General features: G+C 32.9%; 1 protein-coding gene across 1 annotated transcript; it reads left to right on the plus strand.

Moving 5' to 3' along the window:
- Positions 1-106: 106 nt before the first annotated feature.
- On the plus strand, positions 107-14,988 carry LOC132715807 (glutathione S-transferase C-terminal domain-containing protein-like). The gene is made up of 13 exons (XM_060698878.1): positions 107-222; positions 863-898; positions 1,262-1,332; positions 2,274-2,910; positions 5,119-5,348; positions 6,340-6,406; positions 7,103-7,199; positions 7,966-8,078; positions 10,118-10,162; positions 10,819-10,908; positions 12,050-12,256; positions 13,842-13,905; positions 14,706-14,988. Exons 1-13 carry the CDS (start codon positions 124-126, stop codon positions 14,852-14,854), a joined length of 1,905 nt encoding a protein of 634 aa, XP_060554861.1. The 5' UTR covers positions 107-123; the 3' UTR covers positions 14,855-14,988.
- The last annotated feature ends 669 nt before the right edge of the window (positions 14,989-15,657 follow it).

Raw genomic sequence — 15,657 nt, forward strand, 5'->3', positions numbered from 1 at the left:
AAAGTATTTCAACGTATTATCATACTAAAAGTTGGATTCTCATTGTAATGATTTGACAGGCTATTTGATTTGAATAATAATTTGAAGCATATTTTTGTTTTATACCAGGATTTGAAAGATTTGATGATACGATGTGGACTGTGTAGTGTAGTGCGACATATAATCACGATATGTCATGAGTTGAAGTCCAAACAGGACGACAAGACCCTCATTGATCTGCTGGTATGTTGTTGTGTTTTTAGAATCCTTAACATGCTGAATTAGTGTAATGGATTTGCCTTGCCTTGAATTTAAACCACTCCATTTAAGTTAAATGGATATCAATGTTATAGTAAAATCGAGCTACAGGAAGTTTCGAGCCTTGTAAGTATGCACCAACATGCAGGCTGGCCTGGCTATATACTGGTGTTAAAGGCTTATCACTTTAGGTTCCAGCAGGTTAAAGATTATCATTACTTTTATCACTCTAACATGTTACATAGTAACATAATAATATCAAAAGGGGAAATATAGGGATTTATGTTCAGTAGCATTGTAGCAAAGAAGTCTCTATAAAGAGATTGTATATATTTGAAAAATAGCATTAAAATAACCAATTTTTGTCAGAATTATTCATACATATAAATATGAATAGTTTTCAGTAGTAAATAAATAAGAAAATTTATCCTATTACAAATTAAGGTAGATATCTGATATTGAATGGTATATTGCATATATAAGTATCTAGTTTTATTTTATTTATACAGTTAGTTGGCCTTATATACAAGGAACATGTCCCTGGCCTTTGACATGTTAAATGTAAGTCTATATGAAATGATATGTGTATTATTATATTTAACGATTGTCATGTTATCTTTTTAAGGGTTTCAGGGCTGCAAGTCTGAAGGCATGTTCAGAGGTAAGACTTTCCTGTCTTAAGACTTGCGTATTAATTGCTCTTAACAAGTTATCTCTGTTTTGTGTACACTTCCAGTGATTTTTCACCTTATATAATGATCAGAGGTCTATAAAAGGCCTCTCCCCAGTCAAGCTTTTAATTCCCAAGTTTGTGAATTGATATGTTGCAACAATTCACGGAAGGGCACCTGAGGTCTTCCTCCACCAGTAAAGCTGGAATGTCGCGATATGACCTATACTGTGTCGATGTGACGTAAAACCCAAAACAAACAAACAAAAAAGCAACAATTCACATTCTAAACTGTAATTGTAAAATTCTTAATATATTCATGTATTTTTTGTTTTTGTACATGTTCTTTTACAGGTGTCTGGGTGGACTAAGTTGTGTGAAGTAGAACTGCCAGAATCAATCTCTAATCTTATCAATATTTTAAGGTACATTTTTGTATTTCTGAACTTAATAACTTAAACATGATATCAGATATATTTCCATTCCTATTACATAATTTTGTCAATAAAGCCACCTTTAGGTTAATAATTAAGAACTTTTATTTTACATTTATAAAGCAGTTATAATGATTACTGCTTTAGGTATATGATATTTCATGTTTCTTTTTGTAAATTTTTACATATGACAAGACAGAGGTTGTATAACTTTTACTGTGATAGTTTAATTACCAGTATTATACTTAAAGCTTTCTTGTTGTTACCTCATTACAATGACATGTGCACATCTGCAGAGTCATAATGATTTAAATTTGAGACACACTTTAAAGAAGTCACTGAATTACTTGTATTATATATGTAAGAAAATCGATACAGAATGGTATGCTTGAATACTGGCATTGGTAAACTCCTAAATGTACAGTTAGCTAATAATGAATGATTGGTGGTTCTACAAATATTTTTGTTTGTGATATTAATCATAGTATGTTGGACTTTGTAAACAAGTCTTCCCACTTAACTTTTAGGGAGAGCAGGTTAGATCCTCTTGTGATCATCATGCCAATTGATGTCCTATGCTAATTTGTCACTAGTTGCTGATTCAGAAATCATGTAGGACTAGTAGTCAGTCACTTGCAGAGAAATTGGTCATAACCGTTTATTTTTCAAGGAAAGTTTGGTTGACCAACCACCAAGATAAGCCAAAACTGTATTAAATCGGCATATAAATACAAACAAACAAAATTTGTAAGCAACCTTATCACCATTGATGTTTAGTCTCTGAAATTGTCTAAAATTAATAGTATATTTGACAACCACAAACCAAGTTGTTTTTCAATAAAGTTCATCAACTACTTGAACTGACTTGAATGAAAATAAAATTATAAGCATAAATTTTTCCTTAATAACTCTGGCATTTACACCATTTCCAGGGCTGAAACATCACCAGCATGTATTGAAATTCCTGAAGATGTCATGAAACTGGAGCTACATTTTGACAGCCCACCAATTCTCCACAATGATGACAAAAAGAAAAGGCTGTTGTTAAAAACTGTTCAGAAGGAATTAGAAGATATCGTGGACCATCCAGAAGTTGAAAAAGACGTTGTAAAAAATTTCTTTGCAAATCGTAAAGATGAAATGCCACATGGTAGTATTAGCTATAGAGTGACTACACTAGAGGAAAAAGAATCTAAAAAATTTGTTAACTCAGAAAATGGCTCTAAGTGCAAGTATGGGTGTACGGAAAACCGTTTAATTAAATGGTGCGCTAAATGTAATGACAGAGAAAAATTAAGACGTAAAGAAAAGAGACAGGCTAAAAATAATACAAGATTGTCCGTGGAAACTAATCATGATATGGTTAATGATAAAAGCGATGTGATTGAAATTGTAAATAAAAACAATGACAGCTGTGAACCTGTATCAAGTATAGGTAATATGGAGGAACTCTGCGACTTTGTGAACACTCTGACATTACACGACATAGTGTATGAACACATATATGCGGAAGGTGTGAGTTTTACTGTAGCAGATATCATAGTATTTGTCTATATCTATTACCTTCTGGTAAGTATATATACACATTTTTATTGTAATAAATATTTCCTTAATCTTTTAGTTTTTGATGTGTGAAAATAGTTTTTAGCTCACCTTGCACAAAGTGCAGGTGAGCTTTTAGGATGGCCAACCAAATGGCGTCCGTCGTCTGTCGTCCGTCCACATTTTAAATATTCTAAGGACATCTTCTATGATACCGCAAGGCCAATGTTAATGAAACTTGGCAGGAATACTCTTTGTATGAAGCTCTATCAAGATTGTTCAAAGAATTCCATTTCATGCAGAACTCTGGTTGCCATGGCAACCGAAAGAAAAATCTTTAAATATCTTCTTTTAAAGAACCGTAAGAGCTAGAGCTTAGATATTTGGCATGAAACATCTTCTAATGAGTGTCTACCAAGTTTGTTCAAATAAAAGCCCTAGGGTCAAAATTGGCCCAGCCCCAGTGGGTCATTGATTTTCCCTATATGCATATAGTAAAAACTTAAAAAATCTTCTTTTAAAGAACCCAAAGAGCTAGAGCTAAGATATTTAGCATGAAACATCTTCTAGTGAGTGTCTACCAAGTTGTTCAAATAAAAGCCCTGCGGTCAAAATTGGCCCCGGCCCGGGGGCTCATTGATTTTCCCTATATGCATATAGTAAAAACTTAAAAAATCTTCTTTTAAAGAACTGTAAAAGGTAGAGCTTAGATATTTGGCATGAAACATCTTCTAGTGAATGTCTACCAAGTTTGTTCAAATAAAAGCCCTGGGGTCAAAATTGGCCTCGCCCTAGGGGGTCATTGATTTTCCCTATATGCAATATAGTAAAAACTTTAAAAAATCTTCTTTTAAAGAACCCAAAGAGCTACAGCTAAGATATTTAGCATGAAACATCTTCTAATGAGTGTCTACCAAGTTTGTTCAAATAAAAGCCCTGAGGTCAAAATTGGCCCTGCCCCAGGGGGTCATAGATTTTCCCTATATGCAATATAGTAAAAACTTAAAAAATCTTCTTTTAAAGAACCCAAAGAGCTAGAACTAAGATATTTGACATGAAATATCTTCTAGTGAGTGTCTACCAAGTTTGTTCAAATAAAAGCCCTGGGGTCAAAATTGGCCCCGCCCCAGGGGGTCATTGATTTTCCCTATATGCATATAGTAAAAACTTAAAAAATCTTCTTTTAAAGAACCGTAAGAGCTAGAGCTTAGATATTTGACATGAAACATCTTCTAGTGAATGTCTACCAAGTTTGTTCAAATAAAAGCCCTGGGGTCAAAATTGGCCCTGTCCCAGGGGGTCATAGATTTTCCCTATATGCATATAGTAAAAACTTAAAAAATCTTCTTTTAAAGAACCCAAAGAGCTAGAGCTAAGATATTTAGCATGAAACATCTTCTAATGAGTGTCTACCAAGTTTGTTCAAATAAAAGCCCTGGGGTCAAAATTGGCCCCGCCCCAGGGGGTCATTGATTTTCCCTATATGCATATAGTAAAAACTTACAGAATCTTCTTTAAAAGAACTCAAAGAGCTAGAGCTAAGATATTTAGCATGAAACATGTTCTAATGGGTGTCTACCAAGTATGTTCAAATAAAAGCCCTGGGGTCAAAACTGGCCCGCCTGGGGGGGTCATTGATTTTCCTTATATGTGTATAGCAAAAACTTAAAAATCTTCTTTGAAAAAACCCAAATAGCTTGAGTTTAGATATTATACATGAAACATTTTTAAGTAAATATCTACAAAGTTTGTTCAAATAAAAGCCCGGGGGTCAAAACTGGCCCTGCCCCAGGGGTGTCATTGTTTTTAACTATATGTGTATAGTAAAAACTTAAAAAATCTTCTTTTAAAAAACCCAATGAGCTAGAACTTAGATGTTTGGCATGAAACATCTTCTTATGGGTGTCTACCAAGTCGGTTCAAATAAAAGCCCTTGGGTAAAAATTGGCCTGGGGGGGCGGGGGGGGGGGCTATATACAGGTGAGCGACCTCAGGGCCATCTTGGCCCTCTTGTTTAAAAATCTTGACATACTCATTACTGTAATATTTCAGAGTAAAAAATTGTTACAGCCTCAAATTCTATATAAAATAACACTATGTAGCACTAAAATTATCAAATGAACTAATTTTTTTCTAAGTTAAAAAAAAATGCTTTACATCCTACAAGCTTATTTTTGTATCACATCAGACACTGTTAAAATCAATTTCATTTAAGTTTGAAAATGTTTTTTGTAGGAATCCCTTAAGTTTAGATGTACAAGCTTCCTCTATAAATTACCCAATGTGAAGAAATGGTTGAACCATATATTAACTCTACCCAGAATGCAACATACTTCCTTGGCCTGTGGATTCAAAATGGACGCCTTAACGAAGTCTGCAAGACAAATCTCGGACGAAGAGGGTGCCCTTGAGTTTACAATTCCAGCAGTGACCTTGATTGTTGAAGAAAATAGTGCAGAAATAAGGTACAGTAATTGCAATGCTGTTATTTATATGTAAGATAGAAAACTAAAAGTAAAACAAGACTGTGCTTTTAAAATTACCAAGACAATCTTTTGCTGTTGTTTTAGGGTAGATGATATGCCCTTTAATTTTTTTTTAGGTTGAAAGTTCAGTTTGAAAAATTATGAATGAAATAAAATATTGAAATTAATAGTATAAATACAGTAATATGTTTGCAATGCTGAGTGTTCAATAGCATACTATTCAAAGTGATTTAAGACTATCTTGTTAATGATTTATCTTTCCAACTGCCATGCCACTGAATAGCATAAGCATCATCTGTGAAAAAGTTGTGGTTTCAACTCTATTGATATTGTTATGATATAATTTAACCCTTATCTGATTAGAATGAAAAGTGATTAGCCTTTGCCACCAGTCTGGAGCTGTCACCATTCTAGAGCTAGGTGAGTTTGACCCCCTTGTGGTTGAGAGGTTGTCTTTAAGGGTTGAGGCATCAGAATTGCAGCCACTGTTTATCTCTGCATGATTATAAGAGGGGAGAGAATGGGTTCAAATTATTGAGTCTGTGCATCTCTTAGCTCCAGTAGGTCAGTTGGTTTTGACCCCTGGTGTTGTAACACCTGAGGTTAGCCAAAATCATCTTTCCTGTTTGAGCACCATAGGGTGTAAATTGTGTTGATGCACTGTAAAACCAACAATGGAAACAAAAGCCAGTCTGCACTGCACACTTATGCAGTCTGACCAGGCTCTATACTGTTGGCTGAATGACTTCAAATGTTCATCTTGAGATCCCCAAAATTGATAATAGGCAGTTCTAAATATGGGAGCTGACAAGATAATTACAGAAAGTCAGCTGGTTAACAGTTAATATATGCATAGATATCTACTAGAAATGCCAGCTCTGGTTAAGGATTTTTCATTGCAAATTGTTAACATTTGATTTACAAATGATATAGAAATATATTTGATAGTAACCATCTTATTATTTTGCAGCCGCAGTTCTAAAGCCAAGCAGAAAGCATTAAAGAAAGACATTACCAGAGTTTTAGAAAAAGTCAAAGTAGGTGCTTTTGAAACACTTTTATAATGAAATTGCTTCTGCTATTGTGAAACAGCTTCAATTTTACTTTGACCTGTGAAATATGATTTGTCCATTCCATTTCTTTGATTAATGGCATACTTTTACTTTATTAAGTGTATTATAAACAACAAACTAGAGTGTTAAAAGTGAAATAGAGGAGATGGTTAAAGATTGTTTTACTGCATTACTTGTGCAAGAATATCTAAATTTTCCCAAAGTGCATTATTTCCGGGAAAGTCAGGCATCTACATGTAAATAGAAACATCAAACTTTTATATGATGGCTGGATAGCATTCACTGTTAAAAGAAAATGAAGAATTTTTTTTTTTTTTTTTTTTCATTTTTTTTTTTTTTTGTTTTTTTGAAAAATTAATAATGATGTACCCAATTTGGCCTTGTCTTTTATTACATACCAGCAAATAATGTTGTTAAAAAATGATATGATCGCCTAATATTAGACAGTTTTGTTAATAAGAAATAAATACCATACAATCTCTTTAGAGTAGCATCCTTTGGGAGACATGTATTATGATTGTTGCTGAGAGGTGTTTGCTCTACAGAGATAGTCTTATTTTGGGGAAAATGATACTGTTGTTGTAAAGAGGTATTTGCTGAACAGAGGACTGCTCTGTACAGATTGTAATGTACAATGTATATACCTGTAATGTGTTGTAGGAACACCATTTAGATCCAGTTATTGGACAGCATCCGTATGGAGACAATGTGAAAGTTGACTGGAATTCAGTGCCTTTGTCAGCTCATCCAAAAATAGGTTTGTAATATATATAATTTACATGTATACAGACAGCATTATGTCCTAAGCGTCTTGTTGGGCCTAGATCTTTGATGTCTTCTGTGACTGACTTTGTCTTTTGTAAAATCATAATATCCGATCTCTGTGTGAGTATCTTTGATTTGTCTTTGATATTTTATAATATATGCATTTATTCAATGGAAAATAACTATTTAAAAAATAAGCAAGGTTGCATCATATGTGGACAATTTTCTGTGAGTTTTTCCAGTATTATACCAATCAACAATTTTTATGTATATTGAATTATGAAGGATTTAAGCTTACAATAATTAACATGGAATACTGTACAGGCTTTAACTATGATGTTATGTATAATAGAGAAATTGCTTTGATGTTGTTATATTTGATATTAAATTTGGTTTGGAGCATGAAATCTTAAGAGTTTAACTTCTATATATGCATTGCCTTTAGTGTAAAAAACTGATGTTTGTTTTACTTTGTAATTTCATTTGCATTTTAAAATTTCTATGCCTGGTAAATTTCTGTATTACTTTGGAAAAAACTGCAGGGCTGAGAAGTAAAGTAAGATAACTTTAAATCAGTTATCCTTGCTAGCTAGAGTTACCATATAACCATCACAATGTTGTTGCGGCTAAGAATTGATCCAAAACAAAATTTGTCTGTACATGCCGATAAATTGTCTGGGCTTTGTTTTTATTATGTAACACACGATATAAAAATACAAACTATGAAAAGGGTTTTATTTCTAAATCATATTTTCCAGAGTTACCAGAGAAACGAGTGGGACGGAAGTGTGAACAGTTGGAGAATCTGGCCACGGCTGTACAGGCTATAGCCTCACCCGGTGATATAATAGTGGATTTCTGTAGTGGGGCAGTATGTGTTTTACTTGATATTTTTATTGTGCCCCCACATTAGTGGCGGGCATTTAGATTTACCCTCGTCCGTCTGTCCGTCCGTCCTTCCATCCGTCCGTCCGTCCGTTCACTTTTGTGTCGCACGTAACTCAAAAAGTATTTGACCTAGAGTCATGAAACTTTACAGGAATGTTGATCAGCATGTGTAGTTGTGCACCTGGGTATTTTGGTCTGGATATTTTTAGTATTTTTAGAGTTATTGCCCTTGACTTAGTAAAATTTTGCAATTTTCAACTTGTGTCGCATGTAACTCAAAAAGTATTTGACCTACAATCATGAAACTTTACAGGAATGTTGATCAGCATGTGTAGTTGTGCACCTGGGTATTTTCGTCTGGATATTTTTAGTATTTTCAGAGTTATTGCCCTTGACTTAGTAAAATTTTGCAATTTTCAACTTGTGTCGCATGTAACTCAAAAAGTATTTGACCTAGAGTCATGAAACTTTACAGGAATGTTGATCAGCATGTGTAGTTGTGCACCTGGGTATTTTCGTGTGCATATTTTTAGTATTTTCAGAGTTATTGCCCTTGACTTAGTAAAATTTTGCAATTTGACCTAGAGTCATGAAACTTTACAGGAATGTTGATCAGCATGTGTAGTTGTGCACCTGGGTATTTTGGTCTGGATATTTTTAGTATTTTCAGAGTTATTGCCCTTGACTTAGTAAAATTTTGCAATTTTCAACATGTGTCGCACGTAACTCAAAAAGTATTTGACCTAGAGTCATGTAACTTTACAGGAATATTGATCAGCATGTGCAGTTGTGCACCAGGTATTTTCGTCTGGATTTATTTAGTATTTTTAGAGTTACTGCCCTTCACTTAGAAAATTTTTGCAATTTTCAACTTGTGTCGCAAGTTTCTCAAAAAGGATTTATCCAGTATTTGTAGAGTTATTTCCCTTGACTTAGTAAAAAAAATTGACAAAACAGTGGCGCGGTGGGGGCACCCGTGTCCTATGGACACATTTCTAGTTTTTGGTTATTTTCTTGTAGGTAGCTACTATGACTGTTAGGTCAATATAGTTCAAGTCAATTTCCTCTTCTCTCTGTTACTATAATTCCAGAAAGATGCACATTCTTTTATGTAATGAAGCTACACTTTAAGATAGATACTTTTATTTCCTCCACACGGGAGAGCATAACATATTTACAATAGGCACAACATACAGTGGCATCTTAAGCAAACAACAACATTAGAATATATAAAAAATATACACACATACACAAACATTACATCTTCTATACGAAATGAATAACATTAATAATCAAGTAAGCTGTAGAAGAATTAATATGCTAAATAAGATTTTGTCTACTAAGGTCATTAGAATATCAGCAATTACATCAGTCATTATATTTAAAACATTCAATTGACAAAAATTAATGAGCTACAGAGAAGTATAAATGCAGGAACTTTACTGACATGGATATCAAATAAATAATAATCTTAGCGAAACGAAAGTAAAGATGGAATCTACATTTAAATATTTCAGTGCTTGTATTCACATTTAAAGGGGGCACATTTGGTTCTCATTCAATAGCAAAGTTAGAAATTCAATGGTGTTGGTGTGGCATAACCCACTCTGCTTGAACTTAGAGTGATGAGTTTTTGCAACTTAGAACTTAGAGTGATGAGTATTTGCAACTTAGAACTTAAGAGTGATGAGTATTTGCAACTTAGAACTTAGAGTGATTAGCATTTGTCACTTTTACAGAGCCTAGTCTGCTAGACTGTACATAAATCCCTGCATACAAAACACTTTGCCGGTTGTAACCTTTGTTGAGTAGTCTTCCTGATTTTCCATAATCTTTTCTTAAATGAATTTCCATAGACTGTTACAGTTCAAAAAAGTTTATGGAAATCCAGAGGTAAAGTTAGTGATAGTAAAAAAATAATATGCAGAGGTTTATGCACTTTGTTTGGAAAAAAAAAATAGAATAAAAAAAGATCTTAAATGTTGCATATACAACTTTAAAACAGAATATTTTTTCTTTCAGGGTCACCTTGGAATTATCATAGCTTACCTATTACCAGATTGTAAAGTAAGTTAATATTATGTATATAACAATTTTCCAATAGAAAAGTTTTTCTTTAGCATCGTTTCTATGACTTAAAATATTTTGTTCATTATAAATATAAAAAACGCAATGAATAATTTCTGAGTATTGAGTCACTGAGATGTCAAGTTTGATTGATAGTGTTTTGACCATATTTATTTTGAATTCTGATTAGCATTGCCTGTAATGATATACAGCTGTAAGGAAGCTTCCAGTTTAAATATGGAAGGTTGATGACTGTACCAAGGTGCCTAAAATTGTGCACCCAAATGTTTCTAGCATATTTCTCCAGCCATATAACCTGAACATTGTGAAAGTGACTTTGTCAGTGTAGCTCTGTTGTAAACTAGAAATAGTGATGTTCACATTCTAAAGTAAAAAATGTTATGTAGCATATATCATATCATCTGAAGAAGCTTAATTAAGTGAAACAGACGTATTGATAAATTATGTTGGTTTGTGAATCGTTTCATCATGGACCAAATATGTACAATAATGCATAAACTACTGGGTATAGTATTTTGCACAGTGTGCGGGAACTATTTTATTACTAAGTCCTAGCTAAGACATTACGTCTTTTTGGGTTATTAAATGTCTTCAAGTAGGGTATGAGGCTATTGTGATTTTTTCCCTGCTATTAGGTATACCTGATAGAGAATAAAGAAGAGTCATTGGTTCGAGCCAGCAGGAGGGAAACCCAACTTGGACTCGAAAATGTTACACTTTATCAGGTACCTGAAAAAATTACATGTATATTACTGCTTTAACATGCATACTTGGTAACCCTTCCACTGCTTATTTGTGAAATAAACTTGTCCTGGTTTGATTTCTGAATAGTCCATCGCAAATTTGAGGGATTTTAAGGTGAAATTGCTAAGATTATACGGCCAACTGTATAGGGTGTGTGTAATCAGACTTTTAGGATGTGTATACTGACCAGTCTTTAACTTGGACAAGTCCTTATCATAACTAGCACTGGAAGGGTTATTTAAAGCAGTTACAGATAAATGCTGTAGTGGTTTCATAGATAAATCAATCTTGTAATGAAAATAGTTCTTGCTTTGCATTTGCATGCACAGCTTAACCATAAACCTGCCCAAATTTTAGAAGAGTGTTTGATTTCTGTACTGCAGCATTTATCTGTATGCTTTTGCAAGGAGTTGAGATTTGTTGTCTGAAATTCAATCTGTCCATTACTTTTAGGTAGTTTTAGTTGAAAATAATGAAGATGCCTTGATCAGGGCTAGTAGACGTGTGACCGATTTAAACCTTTCAAATATCAATTTGTATCAGGTTAGTAATTACAGGATCATTTTATAACAAGAAAATGACACTCTATGTAGTGTTGTTTAAAATAGAGCTAAATAATGTTGACAGGGTTTTTGTGCCCATTAATTTTGTGACAAAATATATTTTGAATTTCACCTCAATATTGGTAACTACGTCTCATATTAACCAATACTTCCCTATTTTCCTTTTTATGCCCCCAGTTAACAAAGGTGATGCATATAGATATAGTTTTGCCCTTGTCCATCTGTCTAACTGTTGTCCTGTCGCCCTGTCACTTCATGGAGTGGAATGTGGGAGCATCCCTCTCCTGTAGACACATTTCTAGTTTTATAATATCTCACTTCTGACTTAATTTATTTAAAATCTTAGTCAAGGATGAGTGGTTTTAGAAAAATGGAGTTAGTAACTTATATTTTATCATATCTGGTGCTTGTAGAAAAATCACTCCTGAAGCTAGTCATTTCTGCATTATATAGTAGTTGTTGAGACGGTAAGTAAATGTCTTGTATTCTAATTAAGATACAAAATTATTTAAATATTTTGTAATTTTCTCTCAATAATGTTTAGTTTTATATGTTTCAGTGTAATTTGGACTATTTTAAAGGCAAATTTGATATTGGAGTGTGTTTACATGCATGTGGGGTAGCTACTGACCTCGTCTTACAACAGTGTTTAGATAGAAATGCATCATTTGTTATCTGCCCTTGTTGCTATGGTAGCATTCAAAATACACACCTGATCACATATCCCAGAAGTCAAAGTTACAGAGAGGCAGAGTTAAATGATAAGGTGAATATAATGTTTCACTATTTAACCATTATAGTTATAGTGTATTATTAGTCCCCTACCGGTTTACCGGAGGGGACTTTAGGTTTACCCTCCGTCCCTCTGTCCGTCTGTCCACAAAACTGGATCCCGCGATAACACAAAAAGTACTGAAAATATTTTTATGAAACTTGATATATGGATAGATGGCAGTATGGAGATTATGCACGTCTTTTTCTTTCCTTCCTATGTTGAAAATTCTGGTTGCTATGGCAACAAATAGACTGAAAATATGGCAAATTTTACACATAACCTGGATCCTGCGATAACGCAAAAAGAACTGAAAATATTTTTATGAAACTTGATATATGGATAGATGGCAGTATGGAGATTATGCACGTCTTTTTCTTTTCTTCCTATGCCGAAAATTCTGGTTGCTATGGCAACAAATAGACCGAAAATATGGCAAATTTTACACATAACCTGGATCCAGTGATAACGCAAAAAGTGCTGAAAATATTTTTATGAAACTTGATATATGGGTAGATGGCAGTCTGGAAATTATGCACATCATTTTCTTATCTTCCTATGTTGAAAATTCTGGTTGCTATGGCAACAAATAGAAAGAATTTCAAGATTTCTGATTCAAGTTTTTAAGTTTTTTCACTATAAGTTCTTTAAGTTATTTTCTTCAAACTTTAGATATAACTTGCTAGTCATCAACCACATCATATGTGACAAGGTTTACAACTCTAGCACAAAATGTATCAGAATTACCTCCCTTGAACTTAAAATTTTCATGAAAAAAATATTGTTTTTTTTAATAACTTCTTTTTTTCTGAATGTATCTACTTCAAACTTCATATATATGTTTCTTATTATCACTCAACATTTGTTAGAAGTTCAATACTCTAGCAAGACTATTTCCAGAATTATGCCCCTTTTGAACTTAGACTTTTTTGGTAATTTTTACTCCAACTTCTTCAATCATGATAGGATTTTCTTCAAACTCCCACATCATAATAATATGACAAGGTTTATTAATCTAGCATCCATATTTCCAGAATTATCTCCTCCTTAAACTATTCATTCTTTTAACTTTCATTTACTTCAAATTAAAGAAAAACATTCATTATTCATACCTTCATTACTAATTGTTCTTTGTTACACTCACATCATGTATGACATCTTGCATCTTTATTTCAATGTTATATTTTGATAACAGGGATGTTTAAAAATTAACTTTAGAGTGTCCTTCAGTCTGTCTGTCTGTCTGTACATAAAAACGGTTTCTTGTGATCACTTTTTCAACAAATTTACATAAAATAGAAACATAAGTGAATGGCCAATGGCCCTTCAGAATGTTGCTGGGGTTCTAACCGGTAGGGGACTTATGGATTGCTTGCAATACTATGATAATTGCTTGTTATTAATGATTATTATATATAAACATAGTATCAATACTTAGTAAAGCATTAGCATTGTTATATGGACCATTTTTTGTTTGCACTTTTCAATTTTATTGTAAATCTGGACAAAAAATTAACTATGGACATCTTTTTGCGTAAACTTTTTCCGAGATTTTATGACATAGTTGTTTGTTTTCTAGGATGCTATAACTCTTGGTCATGCAGCAGATCAGACAGAAGAAAATACTGAATTACAACAACAAGGTTTGTTATTTTATAATGTTATTATTAATACTAAATATTAACATGTGTATGCCATCAGTATAGAGCCAGGGCAGGCTAACATTTACTGGTATGTGCTGTAAGACCAGGCTCTTTTCCTGTTGCTTACTTGCTTATAGCATTTTGATATTAAAATTCTAAAATTAAAATCTAAGTCAATAGGTAATCAAAAAGGATTCAGTCCAAAACACAATCTACAAGGTATATTTTAAAGTTTTTTGTTGAGAGCATATCTTCAACAGGTTTTCAATTGATTACTATCAGTTAATATACTACTATTACTGTACAGGAGCTTACATAAATGATGAAGAAAAGAAAATGTGGAAGACAAATAAGACATGCTTCAATTTTTATGAGATTTTGAAGTGGCAACTGACAAGTTATGTACATCTTGTTTGGATCACTTCAGATCATTTCGAAATTATGGCCCTTAGATAAAGCTTAACTCATGCATTTGCTAAAGTAAGCAGCAATGAAGTTTTAGAATACAAATGTATGTGAAGCTTTAAGAATTATGTAATTTGAATTACATAGTCCCAATTGCAGACTTTCAGATTCACAGGTACTGAATAAGGTCGAACATTTTACCCCCCAGAATTGGTAGATTTGCAGCTTATTATTTTTATTGGCTCTCTGTGGACAGTTTTCACCTGGATTTGACTATTTTCATTTTGTTTATTAACAATTCAGCTATCAAAACATTTACATGATACGTTTATAAGCAATTTGTCATTCAGAAAATTGTTAATAAAACAATTAATGAATTTTTTTTTTTTTTGCAGGGCGTCACTGTATGAACTTGGTGGATACAGATCGTGCAAACCTTGCTATAGAGAATGGTTACAGTGTTACCTTGTGCTCTTTAAAACCATTATCATGTACACCAAAGAATAATATCCTAATTGGTACAAAATGTACACCAGATTCCTGACAAAATGTTGGAATAGGACTTCTACAGATATCTATTAGTGATATTGCAGTTTTTAATGTTTAAGATTCTAAGATTTTTAAGAGTAAAGGACAGCCATTTCACTTTTTAAAATACTGCATTACAAAATGAAATTTAATTACATACAGTATTATTAAAATGGACAAAATGATTTCCTTTTATTTATTCTTCAGATGTGAAAGAATTACTCTTTTTCCTTTTTATCTCCCTTTAAAATAGTCTAGTTTTGTATGTTGTTAAAGGGACGTCACTGAGGTCTTTTGACATATTGGGACTCAAAATATTTTGTCCAATTTTATATCATTTGATGTAGATCTAAACCAATAACCTTTGTGGAAAATTCCAGATCGCGCTATGATTCCAGAATAACCATTTTTAGCTCGACTATTCAAAGAATAGGGGGGTTATTATACTCATCTCTAGCATCTATGTCTTACATAAATGTGTTTTTAAATGCATTCACTGACATAGCAATATTGTGAATTCACTGGGTTGTCGGTTTATTTTTTAACAACAAATTTGTTTTTCTTTAGTTTTATCATTGATTATAAAAAAGTGATCCCTTTTAAATATTCCAAAGTTTTCCCCTTTGTTTTATTGTATTTATAACAAATGATTTAAGTTTTTCATTTTATTAAGACATTACTGCTCAATTGCAATGAAATAAACTTTATAGATTTTATACAGTTTGTTTTATATTATCTTTTACTCAACTTAAGTTCTGTTTTAATTATTAGGGACCCTAAAAGAAACCACAATGATAAGGAGGGCCATTCAAATGTACA

This window comes from Ruditapes philippinarum, unplaced genomic scaffold (assembly GCF_026571515.1).
Source record: "Ruditapes philippinarum isolate M1 unplaced genomic scaffold, ASM2657151v2 ctg2155_1_1_1_1, whole genome shotgun sequence".
NCBI lineage: Eukaryota > Metazoa > Mollusca > Bivalvia > Venerida > Veneridae > Ruditapes > Ruditapes philippinarum.

What these genes read in the sequence shown, in the direction of transcription:
- LOC132715807 (XM_060698878.1), top strand. Translation starts at nt 124, where the DNA reads ATGATACGATGTGGACTGTGTAGTGTAGTGCGACATATAATCACGATA. An exon ending in AATCTTATCAATATTTTAAG is followed by an intron (nt 1,333 to 2,273) that starts GTACATTTTTGT and finishes CACCATTTCCAG; the next exon opens with GGCTGAAACATCACCAGCAT. An exon ending in TACTGAATTACAACAACAAG is followed by an intron (nt 13,906 to 14,705) that starts GTTTGTTATTTT and finishes TTTTTTTTGCAG; the next exon opens with GGCGTCACTGTATGAACTTG.